The following is a 25,679-nucleotide window of genomic DNA, read 5'->3' as shown; positions in this document are numbered from 1 at the left end:
AAATGCGTGTACAGCTTCACTGGTAATCCATCCCCATATAAATGTTGCGACCTCAGGAATGTTTTTTTTTTGTTATCAGATATTTTTCCCCACTGTTCCCCATAATGAATAGTGCTATTCTATGCATCTGAAAGTGCTTGTTCTGGCATTTCCTGTAGATAAAGGATGCATGATAATGCCCACGAAATGAATAGCCTTTTATTCTAAATGCTTGATTTCCCAATACAATGTTTCTTTGCAGGACTGCACAGATGACATAGGTGCATCACGGCTACTGGGCACGACCAAGGGTAACCACGTGGAAATTGACAGTGAAGACCAGTGGGCCTGTGAAAACCTTTCGTCACCCAGTTTGGCATCTTCTCAAAGCTCCTCAAGTGGGGATGAATTTGCCGAGCCTGTCTTCTCCGACACGGGTGAGTGTATTGTATAAAGTCAAATGGGGGTGTTGTGCTTCGAGCAGGTTTACACATTGCGTCGTGGAAGGCTTCTTGTAAGGCAGGTTAGGCTACCAGCGAGCACGAGCGCGAGCGACAACCACAGTCACCGATTGTCGTCTTTCTCTTTCATACCAGCGGAACGTCTGTCATTCGCATTCAGTACAGTTATTCCCCGCGCAATAAGGAGCCATCCTGGCGACCTAGGGGCCAGAAAACACAGGAGGATCGTAGCACTGTTCTAGTATGGACACGTGAAAGGTTTCCTGGCCACGGTGGCGATGGTCAGAAGACGGTTCCAGTGGCTCGATGAGGTAGTTCACCGGCGAAGTCTGCTGAAGTACATGATATGGACCGTGGTACTTAGGGACCAGCTTGGTGGAAAGGCCAGGAGTAGTGGACGGCACACGCAGCCAAACGAGCGAGCCAGGATCGTAGGAAGTAGTGTTAGTGGACGCATCGTGGTGGTGCTTCTGGCGCCCCTGGTCTTGTGTTGTGAATGAGCGTGCAAGTTGGCGGCATTCTTCAGCATATGTAGCTGCTTGGGATAGAGTTGTGGACTCTGAGGCATCGGGTCGGTACAAAAGAATAGTGTTCATAGTACAAGAAGGCTCGCGTCCATAAAGGAGGAAAAATGGGGAGAACCCAGTAGTGCTTTGAATGGCGGTATTATAAGTGAAAGTAATAAACGGTAGTACTCGATCCCAATTTGAGTGCTCTGATGAGATGTACATAGACAGCATGTCACTGAGAGTACGGTTAAAGCGTTCTGTCATCCCATTGGTCTGAGGGTGGTGCGGTGCACGATGCGACACTCACGCAGCAATGCTGTGATTACATCCGAAAGAAACACATGACCGCGATCACTCACCAACTCTCAAGGGGCACCATGACGAAGGACGAGATTGTGGAGAATAAAAGTGGCCACGTCTTTTGCTGTAGACGAAGGAAGGGGTGAAGTTTCGGCGTACCGTGTGAGGTGGTTGACAGTTGAGAAACGCTTGAATATAGCTTGCTGAATCTCATAGGAATACAAATGTAACGTTTATTGCACTGCTATAAAAGCAGAGCAAACACTGGAGCCACAGACGTTAACCTGACATGAAGCCTGTATCATAGGAGTACATATGTAGTGTTTATTGCTTTGTTATAAAATTAGATAGCCAGCACCACAACCACAACTGACGTTGCACCGACATTACGCCTGCATAGGGTGTTTTTCCAAAGCAGGTTCTAGACCTGGCGTGGCTCTGTGGTAGAATACCTGACTGCCACGCAGAACCATTGGGTTCGATTCCTGCTGGGATCCTAATTTTTATTCTCTGCATTCGTCGGGTCAACGCTGACGTCGGTTTTTCTTAACGCTCTCGCATTTTAATTACCAATGTCTGTTCTCGTCGTTCCTGGGTAGATATAAACTGTCAATCACCTGTGGCGCATACCCATACACCGATGCCCGTGGTAAACGGGTATGTGCTACACGTGTCTGGAGGCAAAGGTTTGATGACGTACGCGACAGGATTTTCACTTTATTTATGTCATTAGCAGACAGTCATATTCGTCAAATCCGCTTACCCTCCCATGCCAATTTTGGTCTACACCAAGTTAAGGAGGCGATCACGAGAGCACCCAGACGTAGGCGGCTAGATAAACAGATACCTAGATAGAAACGCTCGAAGTGCCTAGGTTTCGCTAAGAAATGCTTCGCATTAAAAAAATAGAAATGGTGCTAATTACATCTAGCTCCACATCGTAGCTTATCGCGTTAAGCTTCGTCTGCGGGGCGCACTTGCAACGCTATTTGCACTCGTTGTCGCCTTCATATTCCGTGATGTCGTGCACGTGACCTGCTTCGTGCAAGCGGAGACCCTTCTCTAGAGCAGACGCACGAAAACGCGTACGCCAGCTGGTCAAGTCTTTGAAACTGCAGCGCAAAAAAACTGGCAGCGTTATGGGCGCACTTGCGCTGTCAGGACTCGCCTTCGTGCCAGGGGCCCTCCAGACAATAATGAGGAACAGCGAGTTCGGCAGTTAAAATGCAAAGACGCTTATTTTACATCGTGTCGCCAATCGGGCCTGCCCCATTTGCAGTCCCGAAAGGGAGGAGGCATCGTGCCCCCTCTGGTCCGTCTCTGAACGAAAACAAACGCCTACAAGCACAGCACCACGCAAAGAAGCTGACTCGTTTGATGTTCGGACAGCGCTCATCGGTGCGGACATAAGAGGGACACCGTGTCATTCTTTCTAGATGACTTGGCGGCCATTAAACGCATCCACGACCGCAAATGACTGCGCGGAAGTCTGCCTGAAGCCCGACGACGGGCACAGTTGTCTGAACACATGTCCGAGAGTCGAACGCTTCGTGCATTGTTCAAAAGAACACTGTTGCTGCCGCTTCTCTTTGCCTCTCGGCAACAAACGCAACAGCATACAGCTTCGAATTGCTCAAAAAGAAACGCCGCGTTTCTCTTCGAATACGTGCCGAAAGTAGCAGAGCCTGCTCCGTGTCGTCTGCTTCACATGCCAGTGCTGTCCCTGCCGCTGCTTGGGGTGCTTTTCGGGGGAGGCGTAGCTGGCGCCTTACGATGGCCGCCCGGTGCCTATGATGATGATGAAAGTACTGTCATGTGCTTAGAGTAAAAGGCAAACATCTATGGAATGTAGGCATAATTTCTACCTCCTGCAAGAACAGCACACACATTTCTAACACAATAAATCATTAATTTCCGTAAAAATGTTGTGACACATTCTGGACAGGTGTGCAGTGCACATATGTTTAAGGATTGACAAAAGGGTGCCCAGAGTGACAGAAGAAGCGCTCATAGGTAGAATGCATAATTACAACTGCTTCCTTTTTTTTCCAGATTATTGGAGGGGTGTGCATGAATTCAGGATCAATTAATATACATCAACACGGAGGTTATTTTGGATGGAATGTGTTAAAAGAGAAAAATTATTTGCAACTGAGGTAATAGAACTGAGTTTGGTCTTGTTACTGCTCTGAGAGTAAAGCGCAACTTTTTTGTTATTGTTGTTGGACAGCCGGTGTTTCATGGAAAGTTGTTGCAAGACATAGCACGCCTTTGATACAGATTTGAATTTTCAGTAACCACCATAAAAAGCCTAGAGAGTAAGTGTAGTCGAAATTAAATGCGAAACCTTGCAACTTGCAGCTGCCACGGTGTTGTCACCCGAACGGCTCACCTTGGAGGAGACACAACAGCTGGCGGTGCTGCGCACTGCCTTGTCTTACTTCTGCCTAAACCGCCGTGTTGCCGGTCGTGGTGCATTTGACCAGCTGCTCCAAGTGCTGGAAAAGGCAGCTCGACGGCTGACCGCATGGAACATCCAGGCGGTATGTGTTGCATGTCAACGTTGAATTAGATTCAACACCTTGCTCACACAGGCACTGCTGGTGCTGCGGATGCTGCTCGAGCGGGCCAAGCTGCTGACCGAGGCTGAGCTGTTTTCACTGGTTGACGCCCTCAGGTGAGTTGTGTGCTCCCTGCAGGCTTGCTCTCCAAGAAGCACGTCTTGCCGTTTCATTCAGCACTGGAATGTGTGCACTATTATGGCGCAGTCACTTAGGTGACAGATCTTATTGAGAAGAGTATGAAGTCGGGCATGCTGGTAATGCATAACTGATCACGTAGCACAAAATTTGACGCAGGACACTTCGTCCTTTCTCTTGTCCTGTGTCAAATTTTGTGCTACGTGGTCAGTTATACATAGTTCTTGTTAGTTGCCCTCCTGACGCCTCTCGTAATTTTTCATTCTTTATGGGGAACAAGTGCTGTTCTTAGTAGCAGAAACACCGTGTAATTTGTTGAAGAGAAAGAAACAATAACAACTGAACAGTGCAATAAAAAAAATGTGTGCAGCTTGCACTAGTGGCACAAGGCTGGAACCAACAGTGGAGCTAGGGTTTGACCTAGCTTTCAAGTTTTTGCTAATAATGCGAGGCTTTTGCTGGAAATGCTAAGTTTTTGCTAGTAGTACTGAACTAAGTATAGCTAGGGTACCATGAATTGTCCTTGCTGCATTGTGGGCTGTCCAAAGGTCCCATTGCAGTCTCGTACTTTGGCACCCTCACCTGTATATTTGATATGTTATAATTAACCTACCGTGCAATAATAAAAACTGATTGATTGACTGACTGAAAAAGAAACTTAGTGATTGGGGATTTTCAAGTCGTGACATGTCTGCTTATTCAAGTCGGATTCAAATGTAAAGTCGGACATTTCTGCCTATTCTTTCCCAGTTTGCTTTCCCAACAAGTTTTGCACTTCCGCAGCCTTGAAAAAAATGTCCTTTTGGTTATAGTACGTACCACTTATAGTGTGGATATTCATGGCTCCGGCGATTTGCGTTATAAGGGGTGTATGCTGTATTTGTATAGTTTCTGTTTTTGTTTATTTTTTGTTAGCACATGCTCACTTGGGTTAGTCAGGATATATGAGCAACTTCCTTTCCAAAAAATAAACCAAGTTGCCAGTTAGCACCTCCTTCTTCTCTTTCACAGTTTGTTACGTACGCAGCACTGTGTCATAACGAATGTGGTTTTTAAATCGGCCATTCTTTATTTCTTGCAACGAAAGCTCAAAAACCGATCGGCAGCCACATGGTGCACTACCAACATCGGTATGTTGCCGTATGCAAAGCTGCAAGTCTCACTAGGCAGCACTTATGTGGAGGAACGTTGGTGTATGTTATGTGTAGGCTTGTGCGAATATTCGAGCACTTCGAATATTCGAACGAATATTACAGTATTTGGATTCGCTTCGAAACGAATTTAAATTCCAGGAAATTTCGAAGTATTCGAAATGAACGAATAGACATAAATAAACCGCATGTAACCCCCTGTAAAGGTGGTTTCACTGCAGTAGAGGTGTGCTGTACAGTGAATACACCTTTCCAGGAGATATTTGCACTGCCGCGAAGCCCTACTTCAAGGTTAAATGAACACACAGTAAAACCTCGTAAATTCAAAGTGACTGGGACTGTGAAAAATCTAATTAGGCGGGTTTTAGAATTAACCAAACATACAAAAAGCGGGATGCAAGGAACTTTGAATTACTGGAAGTAATCAGAGGTGGTCGTTTGTTGTGCCTGCTAGTTTGCAGCTACAAGGGTTATGTTTTCCAGCAATACCTGGTCCCAATTTTGCCGCTAAACTGGGGAAACGGCGGGCTTCGCTGCTGCCAGTGCAAAAAAAAGAAAAGAAGGAAAAAAACGGTCTCGGGGTCAACTGAAATGTGTGCCTGCGGAAAAGAAGACGTGCTTCGCTGCGACACAGTGGTGACACGCGGGCAGCATGTCACCTGCTCCTCGCTAAAGCCCCTAAAACTTCGTAAAGTAGCGACACTTTCCTCCTCCGCTCGCGTTCCTCCTCGTTCTCCTCTCCTTCGCACTCTCTTTTCGAGCATGGCGCCACCTACCTTGCTCCCGCGTAGCAGATGACGCTTCGCAAAGAGAGCGCGCGCTTGCCAGGCGGCGCGCTTTAAGCATTCGCACTAGCTGTCTAGCTCTTGGTATCCTTTTTTTTAATTATATGTTGTTTAGGAGATGTTAGGACACGTTTGTAAGGGACATGTGTAATTTTGAACGTTAATGTGCCGCTCTACATGAAGCTTTCTGAAACTTATACATTGTACACGTCGTCCTCGCTAGGCGAATTCGCCGCGCATACCAGTGACGCACTGAGGCTGCCAGTACACACTAGAGGTAGGCGTTCCGAAGTATCGGTTGGGTAAATATAGCTAACGCTGCTATACGTGCCTCTATAATGTAGCACTGTACACTGCAGTACAAAAGGGGGCGTATTTGAGGCATCTCTTTCCCACAAAATGATATCCAGCATTTGGCTCGCTTGTTTTTTTTTTTTTTTCATCAAATCTCTCCGTGCTATGAGGCGTATTCCTGTCCCGAAACAATAACCATCAATCTTGCGTGTCTTTCCTTGCATTATCGCCGGGCGCGCCGTACTTCCAGGTCACGAATGGCGTGCGTGTTATTAAACAGCACCTTGATAGGAAAGTGGCGAGCGCCGAGTTTTTAAGAAAGGAAGCGCAAACTAGCCAGAGGACGGTTGTTGGTGAGGGGCAAGAAGACTCCACAAATGGTACTGACAGTTTTTAATGTGCAAGAAACACATGGGCAATGGGTGTTGGCGGTATTATGCTAGTTAAAGAGTGGCCACTATTATTTATTTAGAAAATGACTGTCAGTGCCAGCAGCGGCTCGGAGCTCAGTGATGTGATAGCTGCGCCAATTGCGCCAAACTGCGCCAAGACGTGAAACCTGCTACATCCTGCTACATCTCCGCTGTTCTGCGCCAAAAGTGCGCCAGACTATAAGCACACTAGCGGGAAAACATGCGCAGCGCGCCGCCAACGACAAAACGCGACACTTCAAAGCTACCGCGCGGCAGAATTTTCATGCCACGATCGAGAGGAATGGGTTCATGCATCAACTTTCGCGGCACGCCGCCCGGCGCTTTGACCTGACCTGTCGCTAGATTTTTCCCTCTTCTTGGGAAAAACCTAGGGACCTTACCCTGACCGGATGCTGATGGCGAGGCTCGTTCAGGGCTGGTTTGGCTTGCTTGGGCTTTTGGGTGCCGGATTTCGACCATTTCTTACATTTGTACGGTTGGCAGGAAAATCTCCCGGAAATCAAAATTTCTGTGCGTGATCTAGCCACATTGGCAAAAATCCAACCCAATCTGATCCAGGCTTTTTGCGAACCCATCATATATATCATTTAAGTAAACCAATTTAGGAGGCGTTGATGTAAACTTAACCGGCTGATACGAATTCGTGAAATTCCCCAGCCGAATTCTACTGTGTCGAATGGGCCGAAATTCGGATGTTCCGAACACTTTTCCGCGTGGCGGCGGGTGATGCGAACTTTGGTACCGAATCCGTTTAGCGACGGCCGAGAGCAGAATGCTGGAAGCTTCCGAAGTACGCGTGCGGACAGCGCGTTACAGGACTAGGTTGGTCACAACTGTCAGAACTAGACGTTGGTCAGAACTGTGGTTATTGTTTGCCACAACCGCTGCGGAAGAAACCGCGGTCGTTCTTGACGCTCTTTACACGAGCATGTATGGCGGCGACAAAACTGACGGAACTCGGAAAGTGCACGCGCATCCTACGCCCACCCAGTCAAAGTGATGCTGCTATCCGCAAGCGCTGCGGACAAAACCGTGGCAGATGCGATTATAGATGGCGACAAACGACGTAGTTTTAAAGGCACGTGCGCTGCCAGCGCACGCTGATTGAAAACGGAACTACCGTTTGCCGCAACCGCCGCGCACGAAACCACGGTCGCTATCAACGGGATAATTGATAGCGATTACGAGCTCCGAAGGTACGCGGTTAACGCAGCGGTAGATTAAAGGCAATATAGTCGTAAAAAAAGGCACGAAGCTTTTCGGCGTTCGTGTCGATCTTCGCTTGTCGCTATGGTGGAGGGGACTTTGGCACATAGTTTTCAGTTGGCTTCAAGCGAAGCTTTGACGCGCGCTTTCGCGGCGGCCAGCTGCGCCGTCCCTTAAGCGCGAGACAGACGGTACGATTTTCCATGCGATGTGCCGGCCGACAGGGCGGTGGGGGAGAGGGAATGGTGGCTGTCCGATGCTATGAAAGGTCACCATTCCGGTGCCCCACTGCCGTATCGGACGTCGCATCGCATGGAAAATCGTACCGTCTATCTCGCCCGTTATTGGTCCGTTCACGTGGGACACACCTGAACGGCATACGCGCGGAAAGGCATACGTGAGTTTTTTTGACAGAAATAAATGTTTTGTGCGCATATCGTGGTTTGAAAACAGTTTTTGCTAGTTTTTTTTATTTTACGAAATTTCGGGCAATGCGAATATTGTTGCTCCCCCTTCAGATTCGTATCACCGAGGTTCTACTGTAGCTGGGAAACACCGTACCTGCGTTGTTTGTTTGGCCACTGTACGCCATTATAAGACCGCAACGCCAACGTTCACGCTTACGGGGGGGGGGGGGGCTGTTCGGTGATTCAGTAGTGTTATGCAACACCCATTATTGGACAGAACTTTTTATTTCAACAGAGTTCCTTATTTGACTGTTTTTTGCTTCAAACGGTCAATTTTTCCACTTTGCATTGAGCATTTAGCTGCTCCAAAAGTTCTTTTCCCTGCCCGAAAACGTGTTTTTAGCTGCTCCAAAAGCCCCTTTTCCTGCTCCAAAACGTACTTTTTGCTGCTCCGAAAACCTGCTCCAAAACAGTTTCAGTCAATCACATCACTGGGAGCTTCATTGAAAGAAGAATGCGCCGTACATCATTTCTAGCCGATATATTTAGACAGCGTTGCGTTGGTTAATTCGTTAAGAGATTACACGCAACAGCCATAGTGCGCAAGTGCGTCTCGTAGGTACTTGACATACCAACTATACTCGCTGCTCAACGAACGAGCAAACGAAAGAATAAACTAGCCAGGTGCCACCGTAAAGGTTTCCTTCGCGAGAGCTCCACTCGCGGATAATAATATCATCTGCGGTTTTACGTCCCAATACCACAATATCATTATGAGAGACGCCATAGTGGAGGGCTCGGGAAATTTTGACCATCTGATGTTCTTTAACGAGCATTGACATCGCACGGCACACTGGCCTCAAGCTATTCGCCTCCATCGAAATCTGACCGCCACGGTCGGTCGCGACCTTCAGGTCAGCAGCCGAGCACCATAACCTCTGCTCCACCGCGGCGGAAAGCCACTCGCGGATATAAACCTCCCCACGAAATGGTACGTAAAGTAAACCTTCGCGCCAAATAACACGTGTACGTGAGGTGCCTAAACGATGAACGCATTCTGCGACTCGGTTGGGAACGCACGCTTTGCCTACCTACCTTCTATCGCAAGTCCACCGGCGGATCTGTCGACGTACAAGAGCCGGAGAAAGCTATTTGCTCCAGGAAAAAAAATAAAAGCAACCGAGCACGCAACAAAAACAAACAGAGAGTACCACTCCTAATGTGAGCTTTCACACTGCAGCTTTGTTTCTTCAAAAGAACTACGCCGAATCTCTGAAGTTTCGCAATCACATTTTCGATCGTCAGTCGGCGTGCCTCCGTAGACGGCGTGCCATGCTAGGCGCACAAACCAATACCGCAAACTCATACCAGTAGGCGCATCACGTCAAGCAGAAAACCTAACCATATATTCTTGAAAAAAAAAAAAAAAAAACACTGAGTACAGACCCCGCAGAAGCTGCAATGAAACGTGTGAGGAATAGCGACATGCTGCACAATTAACTGAGACGTTTCTACGGCGTTATAGCACGCAGCGATTTGCGCGAACCTCGACGAGTACTTATAGTGAGAGGATAGCAACTTACCTCGCATAGTCGCGTCGAAAACGTCGGCCCAAAGTTCTATCTTCCGATTCGGTGTAACCAAGCCTTCCTTCGCTACTCGTTGCGCTTCCCGAACGGTTTTTGCCTTCGCTTTATTTGTTTCGGCATCCGAAAGCGCAGCACAAGCCCATGGCAACCAACCGCGACATCGGTCCTGTGTGCAAGGTATCTCAGAGCACAACGCACGCAGAATGGAAAGTACGTATCCATAGAACACGTGCGCTGACAACCAGCGAGCCTGCACTTCGAGAGCAAAGATGGCAGTCGTGAGCGACTGTAAACAAACGAACATTGCGCGCTATCCCACGTGACGACACTTGGCCAATGCCGACGCGGCGTCAGCCTCGGAGAGGGCAGAGGAGGGAGAAAAGTGAGGAGGAGCGCTTTTATGCACGTATGTCGCTACTTTACGAAGTTTCAGGGACTTTACTCCTCGCAGCGTCAGCGCGTCATGATGTGACCATTCGCCCATTCTTTCTGGTAAAATAAAGAATTTAATAATGACCAGTGTGACGGAATTCGCGATGTGTTCTAGGTGGATAAGATGATCATTGAAGTTTTCGAACTGAGTTTTCGAAGTAGTCGTTGCAGGCAAGTACTCCGCCAGCAGTGCAAGTGCGCAAATTGCCGGAAGAACCGCCAATCGGAGGTTCGCATACATCATGAATTCCATCAGACCGCCCTTTAATAATTTCTATATTTTCCCAGAAAGAATGGGTAAATTATGACGCACTGACGTTGAGAGAAGCATGCGTCATGCTGCCCACGTGTCACCGCTGTGTTGCAGTGCAGCACGTCTTCTTTTCCGCAGGCGCACATTTCAGCTGATCGCGAGACTGCTTCTTCTTCTTATTTTTTTTTCTTGCTCTGCCAGCAGCGAGGCTGGGGTACTCAACTTGTTACTCATTAGTATCGCTACAATGCATTGCTTTGTGGCTCCTAAGGGCCATCGTTTCTGCGGATTTGCGGCTAAATCGGGATCGGGAATTGGCACATGGCACCCAAAGTTTTCGAATTAACCGGGCTGGTACTCACCGCCGCTTCAAATTATCCACTCAAATTTACATTGTGAAATAAGGGCCGCAGAAATCCTTCTAAATTAGGCGGGATTTTGAAATAACCGAGTTCGAATTCATGAGGTTTTACTGCATTACCCTCACATCGATTAATCATTTTTTAAGTTTAAAAGCTTGTTATACTGGCTTATATGCTCTAAGTATAGTAAATTTGAAAATGTAACGTATTTTACATGCGATCATTTGCATTCTACCGAAAGCCAAATCCTGCTACTACTCAAAGTTGCTTCCACTTCGCTTTGAACCAAAGAGAATGACATATGCATATGCCTTGTTTCAACTTTAAAAATATTGTGCTGGTTAGTTGCGTCCTGACAAATATGCTCATTTTTCTTTATTATATGTAATATAAACTATTCGAATTTGCTTCGACATTCGCTTCGACCACATCACTATTCGCTTCGGACCTAAAATTTACTATTTGCACAAGCCTAGTTATGTGGACTCATTATTCAGCTTGCTGAGGCTTGCCTGCGGAGCAGAAACCTCGAGGCTTACCAAGATGGTTCAACTTAAATTGAGGACAGCACAGCGAGTAGTGGAAAGGAAAATCATAGGTGGAACCTTAAGGGACAAGAAGAGAGTAGAGCGGGTCAAGAAACAAACGCATGTTGAGGGGGAGACAGAAGGTTGGGTGGGCAGATGAGATTAAGAAGTTTGCAGGTATGATGCAGGTATGTTGATTGGCGGAACATGGGAGAGGCCTTTGACCTGCAGTCAGGCTGATGATGAGGATGACAAAATTGCTCTAGGTGCCCTTGAACAGCAAGCATTGAACGCAGAGACAGGAGACAAACTGATTGAAGCTGATGATGCAGGGAGCTGATGAAAGTCCACTGTCGTCAGCTGGATGTGTCGACTGCCCTGCTGGAGCTGGCAAGACTCTGCGTGCCTGCACTGAGCAACTGGACCCACTCGGAGCTGCGCCAGTGCTTCCTGGTGGTGCTTGAAGCCTACGCGTGAGGCTTTTCTCACTTAAGAGTCAATTTGGCTGAACTTGCAGCCCAGCATTGATTTTTATTTCTGACCTGTGTTACTCTGCTTGTGTTACTTCTGACATGTGCTACTGTACCGAGTATTCCCAACATTTTCCTGGTGATTTCAGCTTTGGTTCTGCCAGTGTCCCTTGTTGCACCCGTGTTTCTCTTTCTCAGGCTTAAGTTTCTTTTTTTTATGTGTGCACTCTTTCAGTGTGTTGCTGCTAACCGTAGATTGCGCAAAATCATTAAATTATCCTTCCACATTGTGCTAAGATGGAAATATTGATCAAGTGCTCAGTGACAGCTTAGTGATACTGTAAAGTTTGAGCAGGTCATCTGTTCACTAGATTTTTACTGAAAATCTAGAAATGCAAGCGTTTGCACGAGGTCATGCTAAGACTGCCAACTGTTGAGCAAAAGTTGCAATGGAAATAAAGTTATAATTGTTCTAAAACATCACATTCAAGTGATGACTTCTTGAAGATGGTCATAGCCGGCAATGAAGCCTTGATTCATGCATATGGCATCATGCTGCTGTTGTAGCGTAAGGAGTGGAAAACATAAGCTCGCATGAAAATCAGTCATGTTGATTTGGTTTCTTGACTTCCATGGATTGGAGCACCAAGGATTTGTGCGTCAACTGTCAGTGAAGCTTTCTGTGTGAAGGTCCTCCAACATCTGAAAGATTGTGCGCGACTAAAATTGTTCAAAGAGGGGCGCTGCGCCATGAACTATGCCTCTGCATACTCTGCATCCGTAGCACATGAATTTTTTCAGTGGTTTCATCACTATGCTGGAAAACCCTTCATACTTGGCACGTTTTGTGCATACAACCTTTTCTCTCTCTCTTTTTTTTGTTGTTTCTGCAATGCAGTCTGCTGCTTCAGGGGCAGAAACCAAACTTCACTACACTGGTTCCACCACTTCTTTCATTGCTCCAGTGTACTGTGTCTAATGGGGAGTACTATATTGAATGCGACCTAATGGATGTATCTGAAGCTTTGTGAATTTTTCCTAAAAATTCTGCTATACAAACTAGTGTAACTTGCAACCACATGGTGGGTGAGCTGCGTCAAGAGGTGCGATAGATGAAAAGAAACAGTGCATTTAATAATCAAAATGCATGTAAGAACCACAAGTTTCCAAACCTGCTGCGTGTTGTACAATAATACTCATGCAGTTGTATTTAGTACATAATACCGAGATTTCACGGTTGTGCTTTAGAATGCTCTCACTTGTTGCAGTGCACTGCTATCACAAGGAATCCTCAACGAGACTGCCTCCCTGGCATTTCTCCGGCTTCTATTGGATTGCCTACAGGTGAGTGCTCCTTTCACTCAGAGACGATAGTTTAAATCGTCACAGGAAGCAGTTAAAAATGAGGCATTCTATTTTGCAGCAGCACTTTTATGCTGTGTTTTTACAGATGACTCAAAAGAACCCTTTTTTTACAGCTTCAGCAGTTGCAAAATTTGTTAGTTGTTTATTGATGTTGTCCACAACATCACCCGAGAGCCTTCTTTTCTTTTCCACAGGTTTTTCTGCTGAATTTAATATAAGTATAAGTTGTCAAATTAATCTGAATGCTAGTCAAAATTATCCCACCACCACAAAAATTAATCCAAGTGCTAGTCATCTTAAAAGGACACTAAAGGAGAAAAACGATTTTTCGTGTATTAGTAAATTACAATTTCACAGTACTAAAAATGCCACTCTTACCGCGAGAAGATGTTTGGTAAGCGAGAAAATGCGCAAAAAAAAAATGTGGGTAGCAACACCACCTTTAAATTCCCGCACCAAACGCCGTGACATCATAGATTTTGGTGCCGTCTGCTGGGTCACACGTAGTTCCTAATCGGTAAAAATGAAGTGTATTGCTCTCTGAGAGGGCCATAGACTTAACATACCAAGTTTCAGGAAATTTCATTGAGCCAATGTTGCCAAAATACGAAAAATACACTTTGAAATCCGTGATGTCACGCGCAGAGATTTCCGCACGAAATTTCAAAATGAAACTTTTACCTTGATTTTCTCCTTTATGAATAAACCTATGACGGTGAACTTAACGACATTACAGTTCTCGGAGCACAATTTATCAATCTAAACTAATTCATTATTTCACTTTAGTGTGCCTTCAATTCAAGTGCCACTGAATTTAATACAGGCACCACTGAAAGTAGTCCAGATGTCAATTGATTTAATCCAAATGTCAGTGAATTTAATCATTGCATGTCATCTTTGGGTACCTTGCAATATTAAGTTGAGCAAAGTATTTTTTCAAATGTTCATAGTTGATACCAATTCATAATATCTCCTCCCCATGCGTTAACCTCCCCCCCTTTCTCTTTTGTTTATTTCCATTTTTAAGAAGGGTATAAATTTGCGCACATACGAAATAAATGCTCATGTTGTTAGCCAGTGCCAAGTCCTGTCAGTCTCTCTTGTCTCGTGTATCTGCGCTGTTCCCTGTTATGATCTCCTTCCTCCCCCCTTCCCGATTTGCCTTTCGGCCCCCGCCGTGTTGGCTTCATGCAACTCGACCCTTCGCCTCAAAAGGCTGCCAATCCCTGGTGTAGGTAATTAACGACTGAAATACCAAGCGATCACCGCTATGAACCGTAACATGTGAGAGCACTTGAATGATGATCACTGGGCACTTTATGGCTTTTGTCACTAGTGCATCTGTATTCACCTTTTGCATCATGTATTCTTGGTTACGGCAAATGGGATATGTTGTCAGTGCCAATTGAAGTCTCACTAAATGTATAATTAACTGCATAATGCCCCTAACTGATAGGGCTTAGTCATCTGTGATCTCCACTGACTACAGTGACCGGTGATGATGAGAAGTCACAAGTGATCGCTCTCCAGTGAAATATGGCTGATCTTACTATGCCTAAGTGGCTAGTGACAAGGAATCACTGATTTTACCATGACAGTGGTAGCATACATCCCTGCAGGTTACCGCTATCAAAGTGTCATTAGTGAACATGTTTTGGTTACTGTGGTCTATTAGTAGCCATGAAGCATTAGTGATTAATAGCTTTGTTCAGTCATTGAACGGGTGACCTAGGATGTCTACAATGTTAAGATCACTAGCGATTATGAATCACCTTGTTTGGCATGACAGTTGCGCTTACCATTCCCGCACCTAGTCTTTTGTATCAATCGAACTGCCACTAAGTGACAATTTTGTGGCTACCATCGCCACACTAATAGCACCGAGTTATCAGTTATCATTAGTGATTCATTCTGCTTGATGTTATTGTGCTTTCATACAATTTAACATAATAAATATCAGTCACAAGGTTGCATTGAAAGGACGATTCGATTATGATGCCAATGATATCGTAGAACTGATTCAGTGGTGATCGGGAATCACATTGCTTAGTATGACGTCAGCCTCTGTGGGCTTTGGAAAGTTCTCATTGTTTAAGGACATTGCTGTGAAACAATGCAGGGTCCAGGCAGGTTGCAGGTGCACCTCACAGTTGGTGGTCAGCCAGTCTCAGTGCTCGAGTACACTCTTCGGTTCTTGGGCAGCAACTACGATTCTGTGAGGACGTTAGCAGCAGAAAATGTGGCAGTCTTTCTCAGTGGCCAACAGCCAGTCAGCCTGCACTCCTTGCTGCCACTTTTGTCAAAACATCTTGGAGCTGACGTGAGTTTGTGCAGTGGCGTCGATGTGCGCTGTCACATCAGTGCTTTTACTGTAGCATTTTTGTACTCAGCTGAATAATCTTTGTCTGTTCTTTTGTTGGCTTTCACTTTTTAATGGGGTACTGACACGAAAATTTTTAGTTGTCATTTTTTTGTGTCAAATAAAAAACCAATCCCTCAAGAGCCTAGAAAATGTTCTGGTAAGCGCGAACGTGCACCCTGAAAAATTTATGCAATATTTTTTTAAAAGGTAGTTTTGGTTCCTGTGGTACCTGATGTCATCACAACTAGCCATACTGGTGTGTGAAGTCACCAGAATTGATACTGTAGCCTGAGATCACGACAGTGTCGATGTCAGTAGATGCGCCATCAGAAAATCAACTTTAATGTCAAAATAAAATATCTTGTAGCATCTACTAAGCATCACTCTTGCTCAGTGCTGCCTCTGTATTCAAGAGATTTGTATGCCAGAGCAAATTCAGCTTCGAAAATTGGTGTCAGTACCCCTTTAAGTTTTTGTGTTAGCCCTTCGAGGGTAAAATTTTTTCACCTACTGCAACCACCCTGGATTGATTTTTTTTATTGCACATATAAAATCTGCAGGGTGACCTTTTCGGAAAATGTTTGCCATTGTTTTTTTACAGTGACCATAAAGTGAGAAAAAGTGTTTTCTGTTGGTATAGATACAATGCTCATTCATGAATAATCAAAATAAATAGCGGGAAGAAACCGATATTGAAAATAAAAGAGTGCATGGATTGAAGTAAATATGTTTCACATGCTGAGAAAAATGCACGTACCAGATTACTGTCATCTTTGTGCCAGTCAGAATTGGCATGTCGTGCATGCTTTTAAGAAGTTTCTTCTTCGTCAGGTTCTAAGTGTGAACTGGTTGGCAATTTGTGATCTCAACAGCTGACATTCAGTGAATCTGTTCGCACATTGTCATTCGGGGAGTAGTCCGAATAGAAGGAATCACTGGTTGGCTCGTTTTCAGCAGGGAAACTGGTGCACGCAGCCGTAGTGTAATTGCAGTGCATGTGAGCGTACGCAAGAAAACTCTGCAGTTGTGCACGTGTCAGAAAAAGTGAACAAGTGAGAAAATGCTAATAACCTTTCATCTTACTGTTACTGAGAATCAGGCAATTTTTGTGATTGTCAAGAAAGAAAACACGCAGGCACGGTGGCATTGTTTGTGTAAAGCGGAGTTGTATGTATATACCAGTGTTCACCTTTCAACAGCTGAAATTGTACACCTGTGGGAAATAAGTAATCTCTAGAGGTGTTTACCGTATTTACCCGCATAATTTGCGCCCTCGCATAATTTGCGCACCCCTAATATTTAGCCAGCTTTGCTAAAAAAAATATTTACTCGCATATTTTGCGCTCCCCGCCCCGCTCGAGCCAGCTCGCCGGCGCGCGCGCACGGGGCGAACTTTGGACGGCCGCGCCGCCGCGCCCCGCGGCCCTCACCGAGCAGGGGAGCGCAGTCATAGACAAGACAGGCTGCGAGTGCGAAGTCCCTTCTTCCGATTACTTTGTTCTATTCTCTGGAAACCGCCGAGACCGTACCAACCGTTAATCTGTTCACCGGTTGTCGGAACTGTTCGAGCGTTCTCCCGCCGTGAGAATGCATGCACGCGACACGGCACGGACTACTTTCTGCATCGGAGGCGTGCGAGGGCCAGTCGCGCCAACATTTTCCCGCGCTGACCCTCTTCCTCTGCATCCACGCTGCGACGCAGCCTTCGTTGATTTCGGAAGTTTAGGTTTCGCGATCAGCCAGTTGCGTTTTCACTGTTCTCTTGCGCTGAGCTACAATAACTATTCGGCAAAATTCAAGCTCACTGTTATAGAATTTGCCTAAGGAAACGGGAACCGTGCCGCAGAAGAGTTCGCTTTTTAATACAAGACCGGGAAGGAGACCGTTCCGAGGACCGAAGCATGGAAAGTTTCCTGCTGTTGAAGAATACCTTTTCAAATATGTGCGAGAGCTTAGGCCCACCGGTATCGCCGTGCCGTGGCACCTCGTTACTCCCAGCATTGTCGCGAAGAGCTTCAAGAAGACGCCTCAACGCACTCGACGGAACCAAGGACGACGCGCTTTGGGAAAGCGGTGACAGCGGCCGCGGCGATGATTCTCAGTCGGACTTCTCAACCAGTGATTCTGACTAGACCGCGCATGACCGAATCTGGCTGGTTAAAGTACGTGCTAATTCTGTTAAAACCCTTCGTTTGCGCTATAATTTATTTTCTTCTTTAATGTATTATATCGCGCGTGTTAGGACTATATATTGTGCGTTATTTCAGATGTGCGCGCGAAATCTCCGCGTAATTTGCGCACCCCCTTTTCGGAGCTCCAAATTCGCGAGAAAAAGTGCGCAAATTATGCGAGTAAATACGGTATTGGATGCTGGCGTTAGGGTTGACCTGTAGCTCAACCAACAGCTAAATTCATGGACCTCGAGCACGATGGCGTCCACGAGCAATGTACGGTAGAGACAGACCCACTCGATGGTGCTTGAGAGGTTGCCCCGCTGTAGTGTTACTCTTTGCTACAAAGCTAATATCAAGCGGACACCCTTCGAGAGTTTAAAAGCCAAATGGACATCCATTTGAGCGAGTGCAACAATTAGAAACCACCCGCAAGTGTCACGAGTAAGAATCGTGTGGTGAAAGAGAGAGGGAATACTAAACACCGAGCATGTTTGAAAAGTCGCGCACACAACAGCTGTGAGGGGCTCGAGGCATGTGACCCAAGCCGGGAATGAAGAAGGCGGTGAAGTGATCTGGCATTATCTGCGTGGGTCTGGCTGAAGAAGGTTGTCTTGCCAGCACCACACTGGTGACGGGAGTGACAGGTGCTTGGATGTGGAGGCTGTAACGTCAGCGTTCCGAAGTGTGGCCATCGTGGCCATCGACCTCAACAATGTTTGAGTGAGGCTCCTTGGCGATGCAGCAACCGTTCACAGTGGGTACGGGCGCCTCTGACACAGTCCCTCTTTCAAAGCAAACTGGCACAATACCTGCAACTTGCGAGGTGCGCGTCAGTAGTGGAGCACAACGCCAGGTCAAGCAGTTGAACCAGATGCTTATCTGAAACACGCGCTGCCACGTCAACATACGACGACCCAAGCATGGACGATGAGTGGCTGATTTGACTGTGGCAAGAACCACATTTTCACGATCGTCTCAATTAGCAGCTTCAGACATAACGAGGATAAGGTGGGACTTTGCCACAAAGTGAGTCGGCGGGAACAAGTAAGATGAGCCCGATGCATCAGCAGTGGTTATAATGCTGGGTTTGCCATACTATGTGTAGAGTGCTAGGATAAGAAAGGATGAATTAGGATGATTTAGCAATTTAGAGTCAAGTTTTTGGTAATGTTTCCACCTTTGTGGCCATCGTATTGTTTCTATGTATGGCAGGGTTGCGCTGATGAGCATGTGTCAGACTGTGGTCCAAGGCACAGATGATGGTCGACTCATGCTGCCTTTGGTGATCATTCCGGCATTACAGGGGACTCCTGAATGTCCATCAATTATAAGAAAGAGTAATTGAACATGTTAGAGACATTGATACAAGGTGGAAAATGCAAGAGTCAAGGCATAGCCAGCAACAGCTCAGGCCTCTTGTATTGCGCTGATGATAAGGCTGTGGACTGTACTTTTTCCTTGCTGCACTAGCACCTTTTGTATTAATTGGATTTAGGTTTAACTTGAATGTTGTTTTTTCAGTGGCTGCATCTGTCATGTAACTCATAAATTTTTGTTGTTACATATGTTCTTCTCTTGTTTTATAAACAAATCTATATTTGCTTACATTCATGTCCACCTGAGACAGCAATAGGGATCATGTGAAGCTGTTTTGTGGCTCGTAGACCTTCTGCATGTGAACTCTTTATATTTTGATCTTAAAATAAGCTCATTGTACGTGAGCTTATGAATTTCTAGGATGCAATCACATATCTCTACCCGCCATAATTGTCAAATGATTGATCCAGAACACAAGAATGCAGCTGACGGACATTTCATTGTGACATTTCTAGGCTTGTGCGAATAGCAAATTTTAGGTTCGAAGCGAATACACTCAAACCTCAATATAACGAACTCGGATATAACGAATTATCGGTTATAACGAAGTAAATAAAGAATAGTCTTGTCATAGATACAGTGTTACAAATAAACGTTTATAACGAATTTTCGGATATAACGAAGTTATTTTCGTGGCAGATGTGACTGTTATAATGAGGTTTGAGTGTAGTGATTTGGTCGAATAATTTTGAATCGAATTAAAATAGTATATATCACATATAATAAAAAATAAGCATATCTGTCATGACCCAGCTAACCTGCACAATATTTTTTAAAATTGAAACAAGGTATATGCAAATGTCATTCTTTTTGGTTCAAAGGGAAGTGGAAGCAACTTTAAATAGTATCAGGATTTGACTTCGGTAGAATGCAAGTGATAATCTGTAAAATATGTTACATTTTAAAATTTACTATACTTAGAGCATATAAGCTGGTATAACGAGCTTGTAAACTTAAAAAATGATGAATCGATGCGTGGGTAATTTGATTTAACAAAAAATGATGAATCGATGTGTGGGTAATTTCATTTAACCTTGAAGTGGGGCTTCGTGGCAGTGCGCACTTGCTCTGCATAGGTGTATTCACAGTATAGCACCCCTTCACTGCAATGAAACCACCTTTACAGGGGGTTACATGTGGTCCAATATACACCTGTTGGTTCATTTCGAATACTTCGAAATTTCCAATAATTTAAATTCGAATCGAAGTGAATTCGAATACTGAAATATTCGTCCGAATATTCGAAGTGCTTGAATAATCGCACAAGCCTAGACATTTCATTTCAACCTTTGTAATTGTGGCATAACCTGCATCTGTCCCTGGCATGATTTGCTCCAATGTCCCCTTTGTGCACTGTAAGCAGGTGGGCCATCTTGGCTGTGCAGGTGAGCAAAAAGGATGAACACTACTCGGGCTGTCTGGTATACGCAACTGCACTCGCCAACGCAGCCATTGCCTTGGGGCCTCACCGGGGTGGCAAGGCGGTGACAGTGCTGCTCAAGGCTGTCAGAGACAGGGGCCTACCAGGCATCCTTGCTGCAAAGGTTTTCATTATGTTGAATATTTGGTGAAAGTGTGCGTGCTTTAGAAACATTCCAAGTTAACCCTACCTCACATATTGACTGTAAAACGGTCATTTATTCATAGGGTGGACATGTACTCATGAAATGATGGGAACGGGTTGTAGATCCCATATGCATGTTATGAAGAACTCTGAGTGACCTCCATGATCTCAACTCACTTTTTATATGGAAAAGGTTGATCCACTCATACGTGAAAATATTCCAAGCAAAACAGACGCAGTGCTACCTAGGAAATTTGAGCCAATGTTTCTTGTTGCCAGTGCCTTTCAATGCTGTTATGTTGGGCACTTGGCGGCTCTGAATCCTCTGAGCTACTATGGGGTATTCATCTCTTTGTGATGTGCCTGTTGATGTGATTTGTGATATGGACTGGTAAGATGAGCAATATACTTTGTTGTATTGAAACTTCATTCTATTGGAATTTCACCTTTTATGCAAAGTATCGTCACCAACAAATACTTCTTTTTGCACGGAAGTTGCTGCAAAAATTTTTGAATGATATTGCATAGCAAAAAAAAAAAAGAATTCGATAGCATTCAGTCTCGTCAAACCCTAGACCTGGCAACATCGGCTTGATGATGCGCCAGTGAAGTCCTCTTCACAGTAGCTGTATGGCACACATGAGGCAGAAAGAATAGATGTTCAGACATTGGTAATCAGTGTAACTGAAGCTATCATGCCTACTCCTTCAATGCTGCTTGCATCAGAAACCTTTGGTGTTGCCCAGAGCGGTAATGATATTGTCAGATGCTGTATATTCACTGAACCGAACCGCTTGCTCTGCACTCAGTTCAGTGAATGTGCAATCTAGACGCGTGAACGTGCAATGAAAATATAGCAGCTGTGGTTTAAGATTGTGTGAAAATGAGGCAGCAACCTATATTATGGCGCCTTTTGTTGATAGTGAACATGTGCTTTGCAACGTCACACGTGACCAAGATCTGGTACCGTGTCGCAAATTTCGGTTGTCGCTAAGCATTTTTTCAACAGAATTCTTGAACTTCAGTGAATAATGATGTTTTAAATAGCGCGGCTATAGTATGCCGCATGCTGCTTCACATAAATGTTGGAGAAAACGAAACAGTAAGCCGATGACTGTTTATTGAGACAGGAAGCACTAAGATAAATTACTTTTTCTGCGTTTCTGAATAAAGGGACATGAACATATTTAATTTAATGAACTTGAAAGAAAAAATACAGCTACACTGAGGATGGTTTTATAATCATGAAACCAGCCAATGGCCGTGCCCTTACCTTCGTCTACATCAGGAGTCTCAACCTCACCTCAGCTAGCGGGCCACACTCATGAAATTCAGTCCCACAAATATTGTTGGAATGGGGGTAGGGGGTGGGGGGTGGGGGGGAGTTTGAACAAAATGTCACCTAACGTTGCCAATTGAAAGAACGCGTTGCCCATATCTCATATACAGGTCATCTCTGAAGGGGATATTATGCCAGGTTGCCAGAAACATATCGATGCTGATCTCTACAATAACTCATATCTGGACTCTGATTCTGAAATATAGAGTTTCCGTTCCACGGTGATGTTTCAACTCATAGTGACCACATGGGGTGCATCAGGAAAAAAAAAATGCTTGAGCCCAGTCCCATCTCTGTAGTTGTGTACAGTCAAACCTCGTTAATACGTACCCGCTTTAAACGTACTAATGGTTAAAACGTAGTTGCGACGAATCCCCGACCGAGTCCCATAGAGCTCAATGCATTCGCTGACCGCATAAGCCGTAGTGGTTCGCCCTGTGCCTACCGGTTAGTGCGTACCCTGCGTACCGCGACAACTTTTTGTGCCATAAAATTTTACTGCGCCGCTCAACTTCCCGACGCCAGAATGTGCCGCCAAAGGTCTTCCGCCTTTTTGAGAAGTGTGCAGACCAGTCGATCCCCGATTCCGACTTCCGCGTGATTGCGTCGACGCCTTTGCGGGTAAGCATCGGGAAAGAACGAAGGCGAGGTGGCGGCCACCGACGAACGCGCCGACATGACTTATCGCCGACAACCTTATCACAATAAGTATCTTCAGCTATCTGCTCGGGCACGCGTGCGGCGCAGCGCTACTTTTTAAGCCTACTGCACGCTTTTATTAGGCGACAACCTGAACGCGCTGGGCCGCCGATCGCTGACGCTTCGTTGTGCGCGGCCATCTTCAAGGCTGAAGTTGAATTGATGGCGCAAATGCTCGGGCAGGATCGAAAAACTTCAGCCATGTACCAACTAGCCCGACAGCAAACGCTGCTAAGCCGTCATCAGGCGCGCACCGCTTTGTAGAAGCGAAAGCAGATCGCTGTTGCGTAGTTAGCGTTGCGGGTCGCGGGCGCCGAGAAACCTCGCTGCATTAACGCTATCACACTAAACGCACGTGTACGATACAGCAAGCGTAGCGCGGTTGTAACCATACTGCACGCTTTTATTAGGCGACCACCCAACGCACCTCCGTCCGCTGCCAGGACCGCTAGAGCATCGCGGAGTGCGCATCGCTTGCATGAAGCTCGTCATCGCTGCGTTAACCGAACAAGCTACTGGCCGCATCTGTGCACGATCTGGAGCGAAGTGGGTACGAACAACATTCCCACGATAAATGCGCGCGTGCGGCACAGCAAGTGGCCCAGTAGTGACGGCGTGAGCCGAGTAGGCGACGCGCTGCACGGAACTAGTCTGGAGACGATCAGCTCCACGCAGCCGTACCTAGGTTCACTGGAACTGTGTCAGTTTTCGTTTAGTAGCAAATCGCGGTTAGACGCATGCACATATACCGCGGAAAGCAGACACTGTCCGTTCTGTCGCTATGTCGGTCACTGCGTTGACCGCGTATCCCGGACCCTGCAATAGTTTCGAAATGCTCTTCGGCGTCGCCACGTCGCCACTGCACGCTATCGGGCGGTCGTGCGAGTGTGCCAGGATCTTTTCTCCACTTTGGCAAAAAGAAAGAAAAGGCTTTGCGGTGGGTACTTTAGGCAATATTTGCTGTGGCACTCTATTTATTTGCTGGCGGCGATGGCGTACGCTAGGAGATGCAAATTTGTACTTGGTGTTTAATGCGTACTACCGTTTAGTGCGTAGTTATGCCGCGTTCCCGGCAGGTACGTATTAACGAGGTTTCACTGTTCGAAACGGGCGGCGCAAAAACAAGGGACAAAGTCTTTCCTTTGTCCCTTGTTTTTGCGCCGCCCGTTTCGAACATGCATAACCAATTCCAACTTGCCCAGGCGTCAATTCTTCTGCAGTCCATCTCTGTAGGTTGCCTGAACAAAGCGTTATTAGATGCAATAGTTGAGAAATTAATGCGAGAACCATTTACCAAGTCACAAAACTTTATTCCTTGTGAAGCGGTGGGCCGCTTGCGCAAGGTCCACGGGCTGAGACCCCTGGTCCCCTGGTTTATGTAGTCGGCCCCGCCACGGTGGTCTAGTGGTTATGGTGCTCGGCTGCTGACCCGAAGGTCGCGGGATCGAATCCCGGCCGCGGCGGCTGCATTTTCGATGGAGGCGAAAATGTTTGAGGCCCGTGTACTTAGATTTAGGTGCACGTTAAAGAACCCCAGGTGGTCAAAATTTCCGGAGCCCTCCACTACGGCGTCTCTCATAATCATATGGTGGTTTTGGGACGTTAAACCCCAGATATTATTATTGGTTTACGTAGTCGGTCCCTTCGACTATGTGCTTTGCTAAGAGGACAGCAAAGAATTTCTCATCGTCTGAAACGACATTACAAGTTCCCTACTGCACACGCTGCAATAATATTTGGCTCACATGTTCACAAAAGCCTTTACTACTGATTGGCAGTCTTTTCTGACTATGTTGAAAAAATGTTGCAGGGCCCCTTTGATATACAGCATCAAATTTCTATTAATACAGGTCATACATTGGTTGTCGGTGCTGTCAAGCTGAGTGGCACTGTGTTTCGACCATGATTGAGACAACAGCTGCATCAAGCCAAAACACTCTTTCCTCCTTCCTGATGTCGTGAGTTTTAATGGCATCTGTTTATCAACAAATAAAAATGGTACTGCATTACATGCAAATGAAGGATTCTAACTCGTGAAATATACTTTGACTTGATCCAAATCTGTGCTGTGTTACCATTCTGTAGGTGGCTTGGCATTAGATTTAGAAAGGGCCCGAAGTAAATTGAGGTGGAGCTCTTTACCAGCTGGTGGATCCCTACCATGCAGGTTCTTGGCTTTACGGACAGCAAGCAAGAGTCCTGGGCTGTGGTGCACCTGCCTGCTGTTGTCTACTATTGGCTGAAGCAAGGGTTGCCCCTGGACGAGCTGCCCATTACAGCACTCGGCTGCTCATCGGCCACACAGTTCTGGAAGTAAGCCTTGGCATTTTTACTGTTCGAGATATTGCTTCTTGCATTGAATCTAACACTTCTCATGGGTGATTGCTTTGTGTAGGAATAAATGTGGACTTGTGAAGGCCACTTCATAATAAACATAGCACTCGTCTTGGTGCGAAAAATGGAAAATGTTCATTAGCACTACAATTGAATCTCATTTAATGGAACCTGAAGGTGCTGATAAAATATCTTCAGATTAACAGGAGTCTTACTTATTGAAAAATATGTGCATAGGTGCCGCACTATCTGTCCTGCATGCCTTGATTATTGGTAGCTATGTCAAGCATAAATAGTGAATTTAGCAGCTAGTTTTCCCCATGATATTGGGGTGTGAGTGGAGACTTTTGGATCAACGTGACAATAAGCTCCAGTAACTCGGAGCAAGCACTTGTATGAGAAATGGGTTTGTATTTTAATGTGCTGGATGGACTGTCACTTTGATGAGTTCATACTTTTTTGTACATTTCCACAAAGGCAGTAAATTATTTTTGCTGGGAGATTATTGAAACACTAATGAATGTAGGATATTCAGATACCCATCTCTGATATCTGTATATGAACTCAATTAAAATGCTCTCTGGACAATGCCTTTTTTTAAATTTTT

General features: G+C 45.8%; 1 protein-coding gene across 1 annotated transcript in view; it reads left to right on the top strand.

Moving 5' to 3' along the window:
- LOC119397205 (serine-protein kinase ATM-like) overlaps positions 1 to 25,679 on the top strand; it is a 273,224-nt gene that overhangs the window by 71,800 nt on the left and 175,745 nt on the right. The window contains exons 17-24 of the mRNA XM_049416492.1: positions 242 to 416; positions 3,611 to 3,792; positions 3,844 to 3,926; positions 11,721 to 11,861; positions 13,127 to 13,202; positions 15,343 to 15,543; positions 20,522 to 20,680; positions 24,906 to 25,051. Coding sequence (XP_049272449.1) covers positions 242 to 416; positions 3,611 to 3,792; positions 3,844 to 3,926; positions 11,721 to 11,861; positions 13,127 to 13,202; positions 15,343 to 15,543; positions 20,522 to 20,680; positions 24,906 to 25,051 — 1,163 coding nt within the window. The remainder of the gene's footprint in view (positions 1 to 241; positions 417 to 3,610; positions 3,793 to 3,843; positions 3,927 to 11,720; positions 11,862 to 13,126; positions 13,203 to 15,342; positions 15,544 to 20,521; positions 20,681 to 24,905; positions 25,052 to 25,679) is intronic.

Source organism: Rhipicephalus sanguineus, chromosome 6 (genome assembly GCF_013339695.2).
Source record: "Rhipicephalus sanguineus isolate Rsan-2018 chromosome 6, BIME_Rsan_1.4, whole genome shotgun sequence".
NCBI classification, from domain to species: domain Eukaryota; kingdom Metazoa; phylum Arthropoda; class Arachnida; order Ixodida; family Ixodidae; genus Rhipicephalus; species Rhipicephalus sanguineus.
The sequence above is the reverse complement of the archived record's forward strand: the minus strand, read 5'-3'. Positions and strand labels throughout refer to the sequence as shown.